The 19,650-nt window shown below is 44.9% G+C and overlaps 1 protein-coding gene across 1 annotated transcript in view; it reads left to right on the top strand.

The window, feature by feature from the left end:
• Window positions 1-7,108: 7,108 nt before the first annotated feature.
• SLC37A3 (solute carrier family 37 member 3) overlaps window positions 7,109-19,650 on the top strand; it is a 49,426-nt gene continuing 36,884 nt past the window's right edge. Inside the window, exons 1-3 of the mRNA XM_069588553.1 lie at window positions 7,109-7,261; window positions 15,147-15,307; window positions 16,663-16,774. Coding sequence (XP_069444654.1) covers window positions 15,219-15,307; window positions 16,663-16,774 — 201 coding nt within the window. The 5' untranslated portion in view covers window positions 7,109-7,261; window positions 15,147-15,218. The remainder of the gene's footprint in view (window positions 7,262-15,146; window positions 15,308-16,662; window positions 16,775-19,650) is intronic.

Genomic DNA, 19,650 nt, shown 5'->3' with positions numbered 1-19,650 from the left:
CCAACACCTACTGAGCCACCCTGTTCCTTTTTTCTGCTTGCCTTCTCTTGGGCGGCCCCAATCCCCATTTTTTCCTGGTGTCCCCTGTTTGCCTGGGTGGGGCTGGCTAGTTGAAGGACAACAAATTAAAGGGGACTACAGACCTGGGTTTTGAGTCATTTAATTGTTTTGTGGGCTTGAATAACCTTTGCTGAGGAGTCACTGAGCGAAAGGAGGTGATCAAAGAGAAGACTGAAGAACTAAATTGGGAAGATCCCCTGGAAAAGGAAATGGCAACCCACTTCAGTATTCTTGCTTGGAAAATCCCATGGACAGAGGAGTCAGGCAGGCTACAGTCCATAGGTCGCAAGAGTTGGACACGACTTAGCGCTATCTTTTCTTTCTTTCAAAGCTGGAAAAAATGTTTCCTTCCCCCCTCAAAATCTACCCCAAAACAAAGGTTAATTTCTAGGAAGACCTGGCATCCGTCAGTTCCCTATGGTGGCCATGGAGGCATCAAGCTGAGCTGAATTTTCCTTTTTGACTCTCCCCCCACAGAGTCTGGAAGAGTCTCTGCTTCTCCCAGCCTGGGGACTAGCTCGGCTCCACTATGTAGAATGTGCCGAGTAGGCAGTTAAGCCGCAAGCACCACATGCAAAACAGAACATCTGGATTGATAAAATACGAAACTGGCATAGTGTTTTCAAACTGTGGGCTGAGACTCATTATGAGTCATGAAGTCAATTTCAGTGGGTTGTAACCAGCATTTTTACCAAAGAGATGAAGAAAACAATTCAGAATGCATTCCTGTTTTCCTGAACTGTTTGTGTCAGTTGTGAACAGGGAGGTGTGTGCCGGGGGTGATGTAAGATGTACTTCTTACTGCGTGTAGAGGCCTGGCACTGAAAGAGAGGACAGTTTATTCACTACACAGCAACATTTCTTTAGAGAAACTGTAAATGATGATTTATCTTATCCAAAGTTCCATTTACATATCACTTGCAGGAACCTCTCTTTTTTTAAATTTAAACAAAAATGTTTGATTAGAGTATAATTGCTTTACAATGTTGTGTTAGTTTCTGCTGAACAACAACAACGTGAATCAGTTATATGTATTCTTATATCCCCAGGAGGGCTTCCCAGGTAGCACAGTGGTAAAGAATCCGCCTGCCAACGCAGGAGACACAGCAGACTCGGATTTGATCCCTGGATTGGGAAGATCCCTTGCAGGAGGAAATGGCAACACACTCCAGTGTCCTTGCCTGAAAAAATCCCATGGACAGAGGAGCCTAGAAGGCTATGGTCCATGGGGTCACAAAGAGTCAGACACAACTGATCGAGTGAACACACATGTATCCCCAGGAACCTCTCAGGGAGGATAAACCCAATGTTGGCAGGTAAAGCAAGAAAACAAACAACCAAAAACACTGCCAAATACTGCTGCTGCAGATGGTGTTTTGAAAGCTATGGTCATGTATATGAGGCTTGAAAATGAGATATAAGTCAAGATCCATGACAAATGTATGGGCAGGGACAGGAAATAGAACCTGTGAGATGTGTCAGTGAGGTTAGGTGTACACATGTTTTCTTCGTCTCGTATTGATTACTAATAACGGAAAACAACAACAACCAAAACCAGTTGACTCAGACTTCCCACTTGGGAGGGTGTCTAGAAGCAGAAATCAAATGGTAAAATGCCTGGGTGGTTATGGACATAGGAGAAATGCTGCTTTTCCCTACCCCAACCCTGTTCACCAACGTTGATTATAAGTGCAAAGAGCTGAGCTTGGGCTACAGGGGAGATGCATTCTTGACATGGGTGGTGGTGACACAGGTTATATACCTATTTTATACACACACACATATATGCATATGTGTAAGTTGCTTCAGTTGTGTCCAACTCTTTGTGATCCTTTGGACTGTAGTCCAACAGAATCCTCTGTCCATGAGGATTCTCCAGGCCAGAATACTGGAGTGGGCGACTTCCCTGGTAGTCCAGTGGTTAAGACTCCATGCTCCAAATGCAGGGGATCCAAGTTTGATCCCTGGTCAGGGAACTAGATCCCACATGCCACAACTAAGACCTGATGCAGCCAAATAAATAAATAAATACATTTTTAAAAAGGGTTTCCAGATCTATATATAAAAAAAAGAATACTGGAGTGGGTTGCCGTGCCCTCTTCCAGGGAACCTTCCCAACCCAGGGATCGAACCCACATCTCTTGCATCTCCTGCATTGGCAGGTGGGTTCTTTACGATTAGTGCCAAAAGAGGAGAGTGAAAAAGTTGGCTTAAAGCTCAACATTCAGAAAACGAAAATCATGGCATCTGGTCCCATCACTTCATGGGAAATAGATGGGGAAACAGTAGAAACAGTGTCAGACTTTATTTTTGGGGGCTCCAAAATCACTGCAGATGGTGACTGCAGCCATGAAATTAAAAGACGCTTACTCTTGGAAGAAAAGTTATGAGCAACCTCGATAGTATATTCAAAAGCAGAGACATTACTTTGCCAACTAAGGTCCGTCTAGTCAAGGCTATGGTTTTTCCAGTAGTCATGTATGGATGTGAGAGTTGGACTGTGAAGAAGGCAGAGCACCGAAGAAATGATGGTTTTGAACTGTGGTGTTGGAGAAGACTCTTGAGAGTCCCTTGGACTGTAAGGAGATCGAACCAGTCCATTCTGAAGGAGATCAAACCTGGGATTTCTTTGGAAGGAATGATGCTAAAGCTGAAACTCCAGTACTTTGGCCACCTCATGTGAAGAGTTGACTCATTAGAAAAGACTCTGATGCTGGGAGGGATTGGGGGCAGGAGGAGAAGGGGACGACAGAGGATGAGATGGCTGGATGGCATCACTGACTTGATGGACGCGAGTCTGAGTGAACTCCGGGAGTTGGTGATGGACAGGGAGGCCTGGCGTGCTGCGATTCATGGGGTTGCAAAGAGTTGGACACGACTGAGCGACTGAACTGAACTGAACTGAAGCCCCATATATGTGTACACACACATATATTTCACGAGGTATACATTTTACCATTTTAACTATTTTTAAGTGTGTTGTCCAGTGGTATTAAATATAGTCACATTGTTGTGCAGCCATTACCACCATCCACTTCCAGAACGTTTTCATCATGTCCAACTGAAACTCCATATCCATTAAACAACTCCTTACTCCCTCCCCCCAGCCCTTGGTAACCACTATTCTACTTTCTGTCTCAGCGGATGTGATTACCCTAGGTACCTCACACACGTGGAATCACACAGTATCAGTCCTTTTGTATGTGGCTTGCTTCACTTAGCATAATGTTCCCAGGGCTCATCCACGTTGTAACATGTGTCACAGTTTCTTTCCTTGTTTTTACAGTAAGTGTGAAACGTCTGGTGGATTTATTGTTGCTCGCCATGGTATCACATTTCTCTAGCCACACCCTCTGGTGACTGTGGAGAAAACTACCCTTGCGTTGTGTAAGTTCAGTTCAGTTCAGTCCAGTCACTCAGTCGTGTCCGACTCTTTGGGACTCCATGAATCGCAGCACGCCAGGCCTCCCTGTCCATCACCAACTCCCGGAGTTCACTCAAACTCACGTCCATTGAGTCGGTGATGCCATCCAGCCATCTCATCCTCTGTCGTCCCCTTTTCCTCCTGCCCCCAATCCCTCCCAGCATCAGAGTCTTTTTCAATGAGTCAACTCTTCGCATGAGGTGGCCAAAGTATTCTGTAAAGGCAGTTACAAATGAAAAATAAGAGACAATTCTCCTTGTGGAAAATAAGGAAAGAGGACCTCCTTTTTCTTTCAAAATTTCTTTCTCTGTTTTTTTCAAATATATGTGAAAATGAAAGTCACTCAGTCCTGTCTGACTCTTTGTGACCCCATGGACTGTAGCCTGCCAGCCTCCTCTGTCCATGGAATTCTCCAGGCCAGAATACTGGAGTGGGTTGCTGTTCCCTTCTCCAGGGGATCTTCCCAACCCAGCGACTGAACCCAGGTCAGTCAAATATATGTACATCTGTATAATGGCTCAACAATCTCTGCCAGCCTCACAACTCAGGAAAGTTTCCTCAAGGATCTGGGAGCCATCTTTTGAAATATGAACATCCGGGGAGATATCACCCCTAAATCCCAGTTCTTGTGGGAGGAACTAAGTTCCTAAGTTTTCCATGGGAGCCTTGCTCCAGTTTGCAAAACCATATCCTGTCCTAAATTTGTTTCTTCTCTGGATAAGCCAGTACGATGGTCTTCCCAATGACTGTGATGAAGTTGAAACTATGTGTGACATAGGTCCTGTTGAGTCCTCTTGAAACCGTGTAACTCAGATTGGGACTCGAACCCATGCTTTTTTAACTCAAAAAACTAAAATCATGGCATCCAGTCCCATCACTTCATGACAAATAGATGGGAAAGTGGAGACAATGGCAGATTTTATTTTCTTGGGTTCCAAAATCACGGTGGATGGTGACTGCAGTCATGAAACTAAAAGATGCTTGCTCCTTGAAAGAAAAGTTATGACAAGCCTAAACAGTGTATTAAAAAGCAGAGACATCACTTTGCTGACAAAGGTCCGTCTAGTCAAAGTTATGGTTTTTCTAGAAGTCATGTATGAATGTAAGAGTTAGACCATAAAGAAGGCTGGATGATTAAGAATCGATGCTTTTGAATTGTGAGTCCCTTGAACAGCAAGTAGTCATGTATGGATGTGAGAGTTGGACCATAGAGAAAGCTGAGTGCCAAAGAATTGATGCTTTTGAACTGTGGTGTTGGAGAAGACTCTTGAGAGTCCCTTGGACTGCAAGGAGATCAAACCAGGAAACCAACCTGACTATTCATTGGAAGGACTGATGCAGGAGCTGAAGCTCCAATACTTTAGCCACCTGATGTGAAGAACTGACTCACTGGAAAAGACCCTGATGCTGGGAAAGATTGAAGGCAGGAGGAGAAGGGGATGAAGGAGGATGAGATGGTTGGATGGCATCACTGACCGGATGGACATGAGTTTGAGTAACCTCCAGGAGTTGGTGATGGACAGGAAAACCTGGCATGCTGCAGTCTATGGGCTTGCAAAGAGTTGGACATGACTGAGTGACTGACTGAACTGGAGAGCCAGGAGATCAAGCCAGTCAATCCTAAAGGAAATCAACCCTGAATATTCACTGGAAGGACTGATGCTGAAGCTGAAGCGCCAATACTTTGGCCACCTGATGTGAAGAGCCGACTCACTGGAAAAGTCCCTGATGCTGGGAAAGTTGAGGGCAGGAGGGTGACAGAAAATGAGATGATTGAATGGCATTACTGACTCTGGACATGAGTTAAGCGTGACATGTTGCAGTTTATGGGGTTGTGAAGAGTCGGGTATGACAGCAACTGAACAACAGCAGCAACAACACATACCTGGTCTCAGGACTTAATAAAGGTCAGGTTCTTGATGTCTCATTGCAGAAAGAATTTAGTGAGAGACAAAGTAATAGGTAAGGAGAGGATTTATTTAGAGAGAAACACTCCACAGAGTGTGGGTCATTTTAGAAGGTGAGAGGCCCTGAAATGTGTGGTTAGTTTTTAACGGGCTGGGTAATTTCAAAGAATAATGAGTGGGAGGATTATTCCAGCTGCTTCAGGGGAATGGGCAGGGATATCGATGAATTGGACTACTACTCACCTTTTGGTCTTTAAAGTTGAACTTAGAACTGTCATGGTGACTGTGGGTGTCATCATTTAGTGTGCTGATGTGTTACTGAGGCTCAAAGTCTGTTGCTGTTATTTAGTCACTAAGTTGTGTCCATGTCCGCCTTTTTGCAGCCTCATGGATTTCAGTTCGCCAGGCTCCCTGTCCGTCACGGTCTCCTGGAGTTTGCTCAAACTCAGGGCGCCTGTGTGTGTGTATCTGTCATTTAGCATGCTGATGTGTTACAATGAGCATATACTGAGGCACAAGGTCTAATGGAACCCAACTCCTCTGCTATCTTGTACCTATTTGGTTCTAATCAGTTCATGTCGTGTCCTTGGGCTGTGTCACTCTTTTGAAGGGTGTGCCCTGCCCCCTTCCCTCCTGTTTCACTCTCACTTGAGGACTAGTGATTATCTGAGAACCTGTATGGTGAGGGTAAAGTCTGCTTGGCTATGTAAGGGAGGGTTCCTTTCTACCTTTGCAACCTCTTAGCATCGCAGAAGTCACATCTGTGCATCACAGTCTGATTCAAAGTTTATTCAATAATAAAATTTTTCTTAATCTGCTATCTTTGTGGAGTGGTTTTCTGAGCTGGAAGACTTGGGGGAAAAAAAAAATTCCCTTGCTGTTGAAAGAGAGCCCAGGAGGGCAGAACACCCTTGTTTGATGTTGTGTGTTACAAGGCCTTTAATTTTTGCTTGAGTCTCAGTCCTGGCTATTCATTGGAAGGACTGATGCTGGAGCTGAAGCTCCAATACTTTGGCCACCTGATGTGAAGAACTGACTCATTGGAAAAAACCCTGATGCTGGGAAACACTGATTGTGGGAGGAGAAGGGGGCGACAGAGGATAAGGGGGTTGGACAGCTTCACCGACTCAAAGAACATGTGTTTGAGCAAACTCCAGGAGTTGGTGATGGACAGGGAGGCCTGGCATGCTGCAGTCCATGGGGTCACAAAGCTTCTGACAGGACTGAGCGACTGACTGACTGCCAGGATCTCAACATTTTCATTTATTGTTTGAGTGACTGGGGATTGCAATGTACAACAGTTAATGACACCAACAGACTAGTAGCCCTGTCTTTATCAGCAACTGCATTTTAAAAATATTTATTTAAAAAATCTAAATCATACGCTCTCATGGTAGGTCAGTGGCACAGAGTGTGAGTCTCAAAACACAGAATAAAGTGTTTTTGAAAAAAGATGATCTATACATTATTTCTTCGCAGATTGTAACTTCTCTCTCCGTCCCTACCTCTTTTTCTAAGAGTCCTGGCCGATGACCGTCCGTGTCCGCCCCGCCCCCGCCCCCCGCCACCCCCCGCCACTCACACCCGCCCAGTTCACCCAGGTCTTGCTTGGCGGCCGGAAGTTAACTTTCTCCGCTCCTCTCTCCGTTCCCTCCAGTGCGGCCAGCAGGTAAAGAGGCGCGGTCGGACTACAACTCCCAACATGCCGCGGGCACCCGCGCGTCACGTGAGCGCCCGGAAACCCTGGCCGCGGCGGCCCGGGTGAGGTGGCGGCGGGAGTGGCTGGGTTGCGGGCGAGGCTGAGCGAGCCGGGAGAGCAGAGCGGCCGGCAGGGAACGTGACGACTACTGCGGGTCTCGGGCGAGCGGCGGTGCGTAGGGCCCACGTCCAGAAGAGCGGGAACCTGGCTTGGGGCAGGGGTGGGGGCGCCGCAGGCGAGGGCCGTCCGGGGGGCTTCACGGGGCCGGGGCGGATAGGCAGACGGGGGCCGCCGGTGGGTGTGGCGCGGCAGGCCAGGCCGGCCGCCGCTCGTTCCCTCCACGCTGGGCCTGGCTTCTCGGCGCCCAGGGGCTCCGGAACCTGGCGAGGCCGGCGAGGACCGCTGCGGAGCGGGGCGGGAGGATTGGAGGGCCTCCGGGGAGAGCCTGGCCCGCAGCCAGCGCGGCGGCGCTCGTGCAAGTAAAGGGCTCCTCGTCTAGACCAGGTGAAAGGATCGCTCACAGGTAGGGCGAGGAGGCTTTTGGAAAGGATGTATGGAGGCCAGAGAAGGAGCAGAGTCTTAGTGGAATAACTGGATTTTGCTTTTTGGCAACAACCGTGGTCTCAGTCAGGAATTTGATCTGGTTGCTTTTTAGTCATTAACTCGATATTCTTCTTTGCCGAATGTGGTCTGTTTGGTCTCACTTTTGACTGGATTTTGGGAATGTGCCTGCAGGGCTTTTGGTGTTTCCAGAAATTAGGCGATCGCCTGAGGGGGTTCGTGGGGTCAGCAAAATCTAACTCTTAATGGCCATAAGCAGAGGAGCAGCTAAGCCCATGTGCCACAATTACTGAAGCCCAAGCGCCTAGAGCCTGTGTACGGCAAAAAGTGAAGCCATTACAAGGAGAAGCCTGTGCACCGCAAGTAGAGAGTGGCCGCTGATCGCTGCAACTAGGGAGTGGGCCATCCCCACTCCCCGCCGCTCCCCTCCCACCCCCCATCAGGGCAGCTAGAGAAAGCCTGCACGCTGCAAGGAAGACCCAGAGCAATCAAAAATCATAATTAATAATTAAAAAAAGCTGTCATCTGGACTTCAGATGGCCCACATACAGCATGAAAGTTCCAGCTAGAACAGCTTTCTTCAGTGTTTTGATGCCTGAATTATTATTTTTTTCCATTGTTGAATGTTTGCTGTATGGCAGGCACTATACTTAGAACTCTTTTTAAATGATCTCATGTAAATCCTTCATGAGGAAATTGAGACTCAAAGGTGTGAAGTCGAGGGTCTTGGATTCTAGCTGGAACTTGCATGCTACTGTGTGGGCCATGACAGCCTTCTCTTAATCTTTTTTAATTATTAGTTTATTATTTTTGATTGTGCTGGGTCTTCCTTGCTGCCTGCAGGCTTTCTCTGGTTGCCCTGATGGGGGGAGGCGGGGCTCCTCTCTAGTTGCAGTGATCAGGGGCCACTCTCTGTTTGCGGTGCACAGGCTTCTCCTTGTAATGGCTTCACTTTTTGCCAAGCACAGGCTCTAGGTGCTTGGGCGTCAGTAGCTGTGACACATGGGCTTAGTTACTCCTCTGCATATGGAATCTTGCTGGACTGAGGATCAAACCCATGTCCCCTGCATTGGCAGGTGTGTTCTTATCCACTGCTCCACCAGGGAAGTCCTGTTAATCTTTGATTTCAGTCTCTGCATCAGAAAATAACCACAAAAGGATACTTTTAGAAGCTCAAAATCAGTGTGGTGAATTGTTACTGACTCCAGTACCCTTGCCGGGAAAATCCCATGGACGGAGGAGCCTGGTGGGCTGCAGTTTGTGGAGTCGCTAAGAGTCAGACAGGACTGAGCGACTTCCCTTTCCCTTTTCACTTTCGTGCATTGGAAAAGGACATGGCAAACCACTCCAGTGTTCTTGCCTGGAGAATCCAGGAAATGGAGGAGCCTGGCGGGCTGCCGTCTATGGGGTCACATAGAGTCGGACACTACTGAAGCGACTCAGCAGCAGCAGCGGCGGCAGTGTGTATTAGTCATTGTCTCAGGCTCTGATTTGTCTTGTTCATCAGTGATAAGGAAATGTCACAGCAATGACCTTTGACTTGACTGTAAGTCCTTTGTCTTGGGGAGGGAAAGATTTCTATCTTGAAAACTACTGTCTTTGGAATATGTTCAGAATAGGTAGGAAGAATGTGGTTTGGGGAATGCTAGAATGAGCTGAGAGAATTTTCTAGAAAAGTGATAAGTATTTTACATCTGTGAGTGAGTAAAAGTTGCTCAGTCGTGTTTGACTCTTTGTGAACCAATAGACTATATAGTCCATGGAATTCTCTAGGCCAGAATACTGGAGTGGGTAGCCTTTCTCTTCCCCAGGGGATCTTCCCAACCCAGGGATTGGACCCAGGTGTCCTGCATTGCAGGCAGATTCTTTACCAGCTGAGCCACAAGGGAAGCCCAAGAATATTGGAGTGGGGAGCCTGTTCCTTCTATTTTTTTTTCTTGTTGCATTCATACACAATTTTAATTCAATTCTTGGAACACCCAAGTAGGTGAGTCAGTGACAATGTTAACAGCGGATCTTCCCAACCCAGGAATCGAACTGAGTCTCCTGCATTGCAGGCAGATTCTTCACCAACAACATCTGTGGTAAGGAACACTTTGAGAAGAGAGAAAAAATACAGGAAGGCGTGTGTGTGTGTGTGCACGCTAGATGTAAAATAGTGAAACCTTGCAGGAGGCTGTTGCATTAGACTTGATGGAAGAGATGGGTGGTTGATTTTGGTAGCGGCGTGAGGATGGATAGAAGAGGATGGATTGGGGATGAACTTTGGAGGTGAAAAGGATGGATTTAGCAATAGGTAGGATGCAGAAGCTGAGAGGTAGGGAGAAATGAGGGCTTTGTGCTGGTTGCCTTGGTGGTACCTTCTTCTGAGGACAGTGCTGGTGAGGGACAGGTTTAGAGGGAGACAGTGGAGAATTGTGTTGTAGCTCCAAGGATGGCCAAGTGGTCAGTTGGCTGTCGTGTTGGAGCCCTGGAGGGTCCAGGTTAGAGCTGGTGCTCTGGGAGTCGTTGGCGGAAAGCCGTGGTACCAGATGACGGGGAGACAGAGGTTGGAAGTTAAGAGAGAGCCGTGTAAATGGTTATCTTAGAGGCTGAGAAAGCAGGTCATTAGGGAAGTGAAGACTTGCTGGGCAGTGTTGCATGCCCTTTGAGGTTTGTGGTTTTGAGTCTGAAAAGCAAAACCAGCCTGCTCGTGTGATTTTTCTCTGGCAAAACTCCACCACTTAGGCGCAGAGGAGGACGCCAGAGGCAAGCAAGGAAAAAAGGCTCATAAGGCAGATAAGCCTAGATTCTAAGTTGGGAAAGAAGAGGAGGAGGGTCATGGATGAAAACAACTTGGGGAGGTGACCGAGTTGGGAGCCTGCCGAGGCAAAATGACTGTTCGAGTGGAGAGTTTGAAGTAAGCAGTTTTCTGGAAGTAAGGAAAGTTGGATGTTTGAAATCCAGTTTGGGAGGTGAAAGGGCAGACATGGCTCAGACGGTAAAGAATCTGCCTGCGCTGTGGGAGACCCAGCCAGGTTCGATCCCTGGGTCAGGAAGATCCTCTGGAGAAGGAAATGGCAACCCACTCCAGCTTTCTTGCCTGGAGAATATGGGATGCACTTAGCACTGACTGGTTGATGCACTTACTGTTGACTGGAAACTGGCTGGGTTTTGACCACGGAGTGGGTTTTTCTTGTGCAATAGAAGAAAAAATTGGTGGGAAAGAGGCCAGGGGACTGCGGGGGTATCCCCTTGGGTGTTGACAAGAGACAGAACGGGGGACAGTGAGAGAGCAGGGGACAAGAGCTGGGACGGGCAGTGGGCAGCAAGGCCCAGGAGCTTCAGAGAAGCTGGCCTTTCGCCAGGAGGAAAAGTGGTTGTGAGAAGTAAGATTGCTTCTCCTTGAAAGACCCCAGGGGAAGTGGTGTTATCTAGGGGCAGGCAGGAGTCCACCAGGATAAGTAAGAAAGACGGAACTTGCAAAGCAGGGTCCTGATATACAGAACTTGATTAACCACTTTTGTCCATTTCCAGAGAGCATTTCCTTCCCGCAGTGGGGTGGGGTGGCTGGGCAAGGTTGGGTCTGATGAGATGGAGGTGACTAGTGATCACCTTTTCTGCCTTTTTTTCTGCCTTTCCTCTTTGCAATCTGTTTCCCCCCAAGAAAACTTTAATTCTTAGTATATTTGAGTTGGAATGGATTCTAAATATGTGTGGAACGTGAAATTTGTGGAATGTCTTATTTTCCAAGGCAGTGTTCATAAGGGGGAGATTGCCAGCTCTGCCTGGACGTGTCACAAGTGAAGCCATTTTTCATTCAGCCTGGATCACACGATATGGAGTATTCCATTCTGGGAAGTACCTTGTGTGGAAGATCCTGTGAGTCTCCAGAAAGCTTCCTGACAAATCAAATGAGTTAGTGATCTCGATCTTTCTTTGAGAAGTATTATAGAACAGGGCTTGATGGTTCTTTCTTTCTTTCCTTTTTTTTTTAAAGTCTTTTTTGAATTCATTACAATACTGCTTCTGTTTTATGTTTTGGTTTTTTGGCCCAGGAGGCATGTGGGGTCTTAGCTCCCTGACCAGGGATCAAACCAGCATCCCCTGCGTTGGGAAGCAAAGTCTTAACCATTGGACCACCGGAGAAGTCCCCTGATGGTTCTTTCTGATGGCAAGGACCTACCTTCTTATATGTTTAATTTTTTTAAAGATCATTCTTATTCTCCCATGACATTTGTATATGCAGTATTCATGGATAAAGAAAATACTAAATGACTAGCTTCTAGTAATTTAGAAACACTTAAAATGAATTTTGGTTTTATTGATTATAACAACACTTACATACACTTGAAAAATGTTAGATTTGTTCAGTCTATACTTAAGAGCCAGAAAGAAAATATTGTAAAAATAGAATGTGCTTGATGGACTCAGACTTGATAAAAAAAACTGTGCTTCCCAAGGGCCCCAGAGCTCACAGGTGATCAGATATCACTTTTGTGATGTAGGGCTCATTAGTACAAGGTATTATTAATGATTGTAATTACCTAGGACCAGGTGTTGTAGTAATATTCATTTTAAATGGCTTTCTGCCAACATCAGGTGAATATTTAAAACTCTTTCCCGTTGTAATTATGAAGCATTTTCTCTCCCGTCACTGTAGCTAAGGAAAAAGTGGTTTGTTTAGGAACTAAATCTAGGTAGTCTCAAACATCTTAGTAGTCATTTAAGACCATTGGGCTTAATGACCCAGAGAGATGTTATGGGGAGGGAGGGGGGAGGGGGGTTCATGTTTGGGAACACATGTAAGAATTAAAGATATTAAAATTAAAAAAATAAAAAACAAAACAAAAAAAAAAGACCATTGGGCTTCCCAGGTGGCTCAGTACGGAAAGAATCCGCCTGCAATGCAGGAGCCTACTTGCAATGCAGGAGACCTGGGTTTGATCCCTGGGTTGGAAAGATCCCTGGAGAAGGAAATGGCAACCCACACCAGGATTCTTTCCAGATGGTAGTCATTTAAAACCATTATTGTTGCTTACAGCCCTGAAATCCTCAACCATTATTGCCGAAGCAAGGTAATTGAGGTCTGTTGGAGCATATATTTTTGGAATTATTATCTTGCCTGATTAATTATAGAATTTTGTAACCCACGCCCTTTTCTGAAGTATTCAGTCCAGCGTTTTGAGTTGTGAATGTGTTCAGTTCAAAGAAGTAGGATTTGTAAAGAATAGTTAGAGCTTGGAGTTGTTTCACTTGGGCGTCACATTCAATTTGGCAGATGGAGGTAAATTTAGCAGTAACACTAGTAGCTCTTGGGTTTGTCACTTCCTGGAATTATAGACAGAAAGTTCACTTACATTTTTGTGAGTGGAAATTTATAGCCTTACTCGGCTCATAATTTTGTTAACATTTTTCAAGGAGAATGAGTATATGACATTAGCTACATCTTCCAGTTATGGGATTAACCATGGGCAAATCAGTCACCAAAATAATTCTCTTAATACCTTGCATATGTTGTTTATTGTGGTCTCATAACTCTCAGAAGAGACAGGCCGTTTTATAAATGACGTGTCTGTGAATCAGAGAGACTGACTAGTCCCAAGGCTCACAGCCAGTTGGTGAATCAGCTATCGTGTTTATATAATTTTAACCACCTCAGCTTTGTACTTTTTAATTGCAAAGTTTCAAGAATGGCCTTTCAACTGGGTCTCTTCAGCATTTAAGGTTTTCAGTTCACCTGCCAAGCAGTAGTGTAAATTATAGTAGAGAAGAAGATTATAAATAACAGGTACAGGGAACACAGCCTTGGGCAAAGTCCTGTGATAAATTGACTTTAGTGTTGGGAGCTCTTGAGTTTATCTCCTACCTTGACTGTTTATAATACAAGATATTTATATGTTTAAAACACAAGATATTTTGTTAATTTTATTTTTTCCTACTGTGAAGATAAGGCATAGAACTTTTCCAGCCCTGTGGATGTTTTCCACAGTAAGATACACGTTTATTGTAGAACTTTTAGGGAAGTATATAGAAAACTGAAACTACCTATATTCCTGCTACCCAGAAAGAGCTATATATTCCTTATTTACTTGTAAATATTATGTAAACCTAGAGTTTGGTTTGGAGAAGGCAATGGCAACCCACTCCAGCACTCTTGCCTGGAAAATCCCATGGACGCAGGAGCCTGGTAGGCTGCAGTCCATGGGGTCGTGAAGAGTCAGACACGACTGGGCGACTTCACTTTCACTTTGATGCATTGGAGAAGGAAATGGCAACCGACTGCAGTGTTCTTGCCTGGAAAATCCCAGGGACGGCAGAGCCTGGTGGGTTGCCATCTGTGGGGTCGCAGAGTTGGACACGACTGAAACGACTTAGCAGCAACAGCAGCAGCAGAGTTCGGTTGATTACATTTAAATGTCATATGCTACTTTTTTCACCTGACATTTTCTCATGTTATGAAGAAGTCTTAATTGCCTTCCAGTGCAGGGGATGTAGGTTTCGATCCTTGGTTGGGATCAACTCAGCCTACTGGCCCCAACTAGAGAGAGCTTGCGAGTCACAGTGAAGACCCAACACAGCCAAAAAAAAAAAAGTCTTAATCATCATGTCAGATGATGAAATGATAAAATATTCAGCCAGATGTAATTCAGCCACTGTCATTTGTTTAATTGTTCCCATCTTATTACATGCTTAGGTTGTTTCTGTAGACTCATAACTGGAGACATTAAGTTTAGATGCTTACTTTATGCTTTATTATTGTTGGACATCAGAGCGTGCATGAGACTTTGTGAGAGGGCAGTGGAGAGGTGAGAGGAAATAGTGGAAAGAGGTGGCAGAGTGGCCCTGTTTCTTTCCCCTGTTCCTTTATGACTGACACAGATTTTGTTTCTTCACATAAGAAGAAATGACTTTTTGTGAAAACTTGCTTTTGTATAGAGTTGAATGTATCTTGTATTTCTTTAGGAATAGATCCCTGACAGTTGAATTATTTTTTTTTTTGTCAGCAGCTCTCAACACGGCCAGATCAACTTCCTGTAAAATGTGTTAGTTTTCACTTCTGTCAGCAGTGTGTGAGGGTTTAGAATCTTCAGATCTTGAGCTACATTGAACAGTCTTTTTAACTGTGCAGACTGTTTTTTATTACCGTGATTGGCATTGCTTATGTTCTAATGAGATTAGAACTTTTGTTTGATAAGTTTAATAGCTGTTTCATTTCTTCTGAGTTGTCTATTCATTTCCTTTGCTCATTTTCGGGTCTGAATTAGTGATTTTCCTGTCAGTCTGTGTGAGAGTTCATTCTGTTAGAACGTAATCTTTTGTCCAGGATTTCTTTTTAAAAGACTGGCTAATAGCTATAAAACATAATCATCAATCTGGTTTTCTGGTGTCAACTAATCCATGTGATTCCCCCCCCCCCCCAAGGCCTGATTATATAATGTTAAGTCTAAATAATTCCGTTTTTGGATAATATGCCTATTATGAGTAATGTTAATTCTGTGTTTTGTCTTTCCAGAAAGAAGAAATGATGTAAACCATTCACTCTCCAGACTTTAAGGTCACGGTGAGAAGGAAGGTCAGGAGGAACATGGCCTGGCCAAATATTTTTCAAAGAGGAGCTCTGCTCTCCCGGTTCAGCCATCATCACATGGTCGTGTTCCTGCTCACCTTCTTCAGGTAAGTGGGCCTCTGAAGCTCTGTTCTTGTTGTTGTTCTTGTTTTCCTTTTGAAGGAGCTGTTTATTGCGTGGCAAGATTGGCCTGACTAATGGTCTGCTGTTCTTTGTGAGCTCTAGTATTGTGGATCTCCATTCTCACCTGTGTTTGGCAATGTTTGAGGACATTTTTAGTTGTCACACTAGGGGAATGCGTGCTGCTTGTATCTAGTAGGTAGAGACCAGGGATGCTACTAAACATATTACTGTGTCTGGGACAGCCCCCCATGGTAGAGAACTTGGGGAGCCCAAAATGGCAGTATGGCTTCTCTGGGGGCTCAGACGGTGAAGAATCTGTGTGCGATGCAGCAGCTGCAGGTTTGATCCCTGGGTTGGGAAGATCCCCTGGAGAAGGGAATGGCTACCCACTCCAGTATTCTTTCCTGGAGAATCCCATGGACAGAGGAGCCTGGCAGGCTACAATCCATGGGGTCGCAAAGAGTCGGACATAACTGAGCAACTAACACAAAATGTCAGTACCGCTATGATTGAAAACCTTTGATCTGATATAAAGTCCTTTAATTGTTAAAACCAGGAGCTTGAAAGCAAAGGATGTGCATTTCTAGGGAGGGCTGTGTGCCTCATTGAGCAGTAGAGATGGTCGGAGATCTCTGTGAGGAACTCTGGTTACTCTTATGAGAACCTGCCCAGTCAGCATGCCGAAGAATCGACCGTGTCTGACTCAAGGGCCCTTGGTAGCTCTCGGTAGTGGTCCGTTGATGACGTCAGCCAGACTTTTTGGTGTTGGGGGCACAGTATTCACAAATTCTGTGACTCAGTATTTTGATTATTTCTTCTGAATAGATTTTATTTATTATTAATGTTTATTGAAGGCACCACACATGATAATTTTTTTTTCAAGGCAGAAACTAGGAAAATGGTTTTCTAATTATATAAGAGTTGGTAGGTAATTTTAGATACTTGCTTTACAGGAAATCCACTTGTGAGGGGTTGAGGAACAGACCTCAAGGAAAAAGCTATTGAATGGCTAGTGTAGGGAGTGGCCAGAGGTTGCTAAAGACTTGACCTTATGGAGCAGCAACCATGATTTTAAGGGGCTGGGATCTGTCGCATCTCCATCTTCTGGGTCCAGGGACCTGCTACAAGCGAACATGGGGGTTTATATGGAAGAAGACAGGTTAGTTGCTCCTTTGCTTAGCGGAGGCTGTTTCAATGGATAGTTCTTATAAAGCAGTACTCTTTCTTTTTTAAATGAGAAGAATTCTAAAATGGGATAAAACGTGGCAATACATCTGTGATTTTATCGAATGTGTTTTCTTTTTTATGCATTCAGCTATATTTCCTCTTTCTTTTGTAGTTACTCGTTGCTTCATGCGTCAAGAAAAACATTTAGCAACGTCAAAGTCAGTATCTCTAAACAGTGGACCCCAAGTGCTTTTAACAAGTCAACTGAATTACTGCCTGTGGAGGTAAGCAGAAGAAAGAGGTGGGATGAATGAAGGGAACCTTGCCCTTAAATTAAGTTCTGTTTTATTTCATTCATCCTTTGGATAACTTACTCTTTCCTGTGGTATAAAATCCAAACTGTTCTGCCTGCGTTCTTAGCTTGCTCTGATTTAGGTCTGTTTTACCATTTCAACCAACTTATTTCTCACTGTTTTGAAATCACACAATTCTGTTTTTCTTATTGTTTAGTGGCTAAGTCACGCCTGACTCTTTGTGACCCCATAGACTGCAGCACACCAGGCTCCTCTGTTCTCCACTGTCTCCTGGAGTTTTTGCTCAAATTCCTGTCCATTGAGTCAGTGATGCCATCTAACCATCTCATCCTCTGCCGCCCCCTTCTTTTGCCTTTGGTCTTTCCCAGCATCAGGTCGTCAGTGTTGGAGCTTCACCTTCAGCATAAGTCCTTCCAATGAATATTCAGAGTTGATTTCCTTTAGGATTGACTGGTTTGATCTCCTTGCTGTCCAAGGGACTCTCAGGAATCTTCTCCAGCATCACAATTCAAAAGCATCAATTCTTTGGTGCTTAGCCTTCTTTATGGTCCAACTCTCACATCCGTTCATGACTACTGGAAAAACCATAGCTTTAACTCTATAGACCTTTGTTGGCAAAGTGATGTCTCTGCTTTTTAATACACTGTCTAGGTTTGTCATAGCTTTCTTTCCAAGGAGCAAGCATCATGGCTGCAGTCACCATCCTAGTGATTTTGGAGCCTAAGAAAATAAAATCTATCCCTACTTCCAGTTGAAGTGAAGTGAAGTGAGAGTCACTCGGTCACGTTTGACTCTTTGCGACCCCATGGACTACACAGTCCATGGAATTCTCCAGGCCAGAATACTGGAGTGGGTAGCCTTTCCCATCTCCAGGGGATCTTCCTGACCCAGGGATCGAACCCAGGTCTCCCCGAGTTGCAGGCAGATTCTTTACCAGCTGAGCCACAAGGGAAGCCCAAGAATACTGGAGTGGGTAGCCTATCCCTTCTCCAGGGAATCTTTCTGACCCAGGGATCGGACCCAGGTCTCCTACATTGCAGGCGGATTCTTTTCCAACTGAGCTATGAGGGAAGCCCACTTTCTCCCCTTCTGTTTGCCATCAAGTGATGGGACTGGATGCTAGGATATTAGTTTTCTGAACGTTGAATTTTAAGCCAGCTTTGAAACTCTCCTCTTTCACCCATATCAAGCAGCTCTTTAGTTCCTCTTCACTTTCTGCCATTAGAGTGGTATCATATGCTTATCTGAGGTTGTTGATATTTTTTCCGGCAGTTTTGATTATAGCTTGTGATTCATCCAACCCAGCATTGTACATGATGTACTCTGCATGTAAGTTAAATAAGCAGAGTGACAATATACAGCCTTGACATACCCTTTCCCTGTTTTGAACCAGTCCATTGTTGTATGTCCAGTTCTAACTGTTGCTTCTTGACTTGCATACAGGTTTCTCAGGAGGCAAGTGAGGTGGTTTGGTATTCCTATCTCTTTAAGAATTTCCCACAGTTTGTTGTGATCCACACAGTCAAAGGCTTTAGCGTAGTCAGTGAAGCAGTAGTAGATGTTTTTCTTGGAATTCTCTTGCTTTCTCCATAATCTAGTTGCTGCTGCTGTTGCTAAGTCGCTTCAGTCGTGTCCGACTCTGTGCGACCCCATAGACCGCAGCCCACCAGGCTCCCCTGTCCCTGGGATTCTCCAGGCACGAACACTGGAGTGGGTTGCCATTTCCTTCTCCAATGCATGAAGGTAAAAAGTGAAAGTGAAGTCACTCAGTCATGTCTGACTCTTCACGACTCCATGGACTGTAGCCCACCAGGCTCCTCCATCCATGGGATTTTCCAGGCAAGAGTACTGGCGTGGTGTTATTGCTTTCTCCTCCATGATCTAGCAGATGTTGGCAATTGGGTCTCTGGTTCCTCTGCCCTTTCTGAATCAACTTGTACATCTAGAAGTTCTCAGTTTATGTATTGCTGAAACCTAGCTTGAAGGATTTTTGAGCATAACCTTGCTTACAGGTGAAATGAGTGCAGTTATGCAGTAGTTTGAGCATACTTTGACGTTACTTTTTTTGAGGATTGGAATTAAAACTGACCTTACCAGTTCTATGGCCACTGCTGAGCTTTCCAAATTTGCTGGCATATTGAGTGCAGCACTTTAACAGCATCATCTTTTAGGATTTGAAATAGCCCAGCTGTAATTCCATCACCTCCACTAGCTTTGTTCGTAGTGATGCTTCCTAAGGCCCGCTTGACCTCACATTCCAGGAGATCTGGCTCTAGGTGACTGACCACACAATCGTGGTTATCTGGGTCATGAAGACCTTTCTTGTATAGTTCTGTATATTCTTGCTACTTCTTAATCTCTTGATTCTATTAGATCCTTACTGTTTCTGTCCTTTCTCACGCCCATCCTTGCATGAAATGCTTCCTTAATGTCTCCAATTTTCTTGAAGAGATCTTTAGTCTTTCCCATTTTATTGTTTTCCTGTATTTCTTTGCATTGTTCATTGAATGAGGCTTTCTTATCTCTGCTTGGTATTCTCTGGAACTCTGCATTCAGTTGGGTATATCTTTGCCTTTCTCCCTTGCCTTTCACTTCTCTTCTTTCCTCAGCTATTTGTAAAGCCTCAGATAACCATTTGCCTACTTCCATTTTTTTTCCTTTGGGATGGCTCTGATCACTGCCTCCTGTACAGTGTTATGAACCTCTGTCCATAGTTCTTCAGGCACTCTGTCTACCAGACCTAATCCCTTGAATCTGTTCATCACCTCTACTGTATAATCAATCATATGAGATTTGATTTAGGTCATACCTGAATACATAGTGCTTTTCCTTACTTTAATTTAAGC

Source organism: Ovis canadensis, chromosome 4 (assembly GCF_042477335.2).
Source record: "Ovis canadensis isolate MfBH-ARS-UI-01 breed Bighorn chromosome 4, ARS-UI_OviCan_v2, whole genome shotgun sequence".
NCBI lineage: Eukaryota > Metazoa > Chordata > Mammalia > Artiodactyla > Bovidae > Ovis > Ovis canadensis.
The sequence above is the reverse complement of the archived record's forward strand: the minus strand, read 5'-3'. Positions and strand labels throughout refer to the sequence as shown.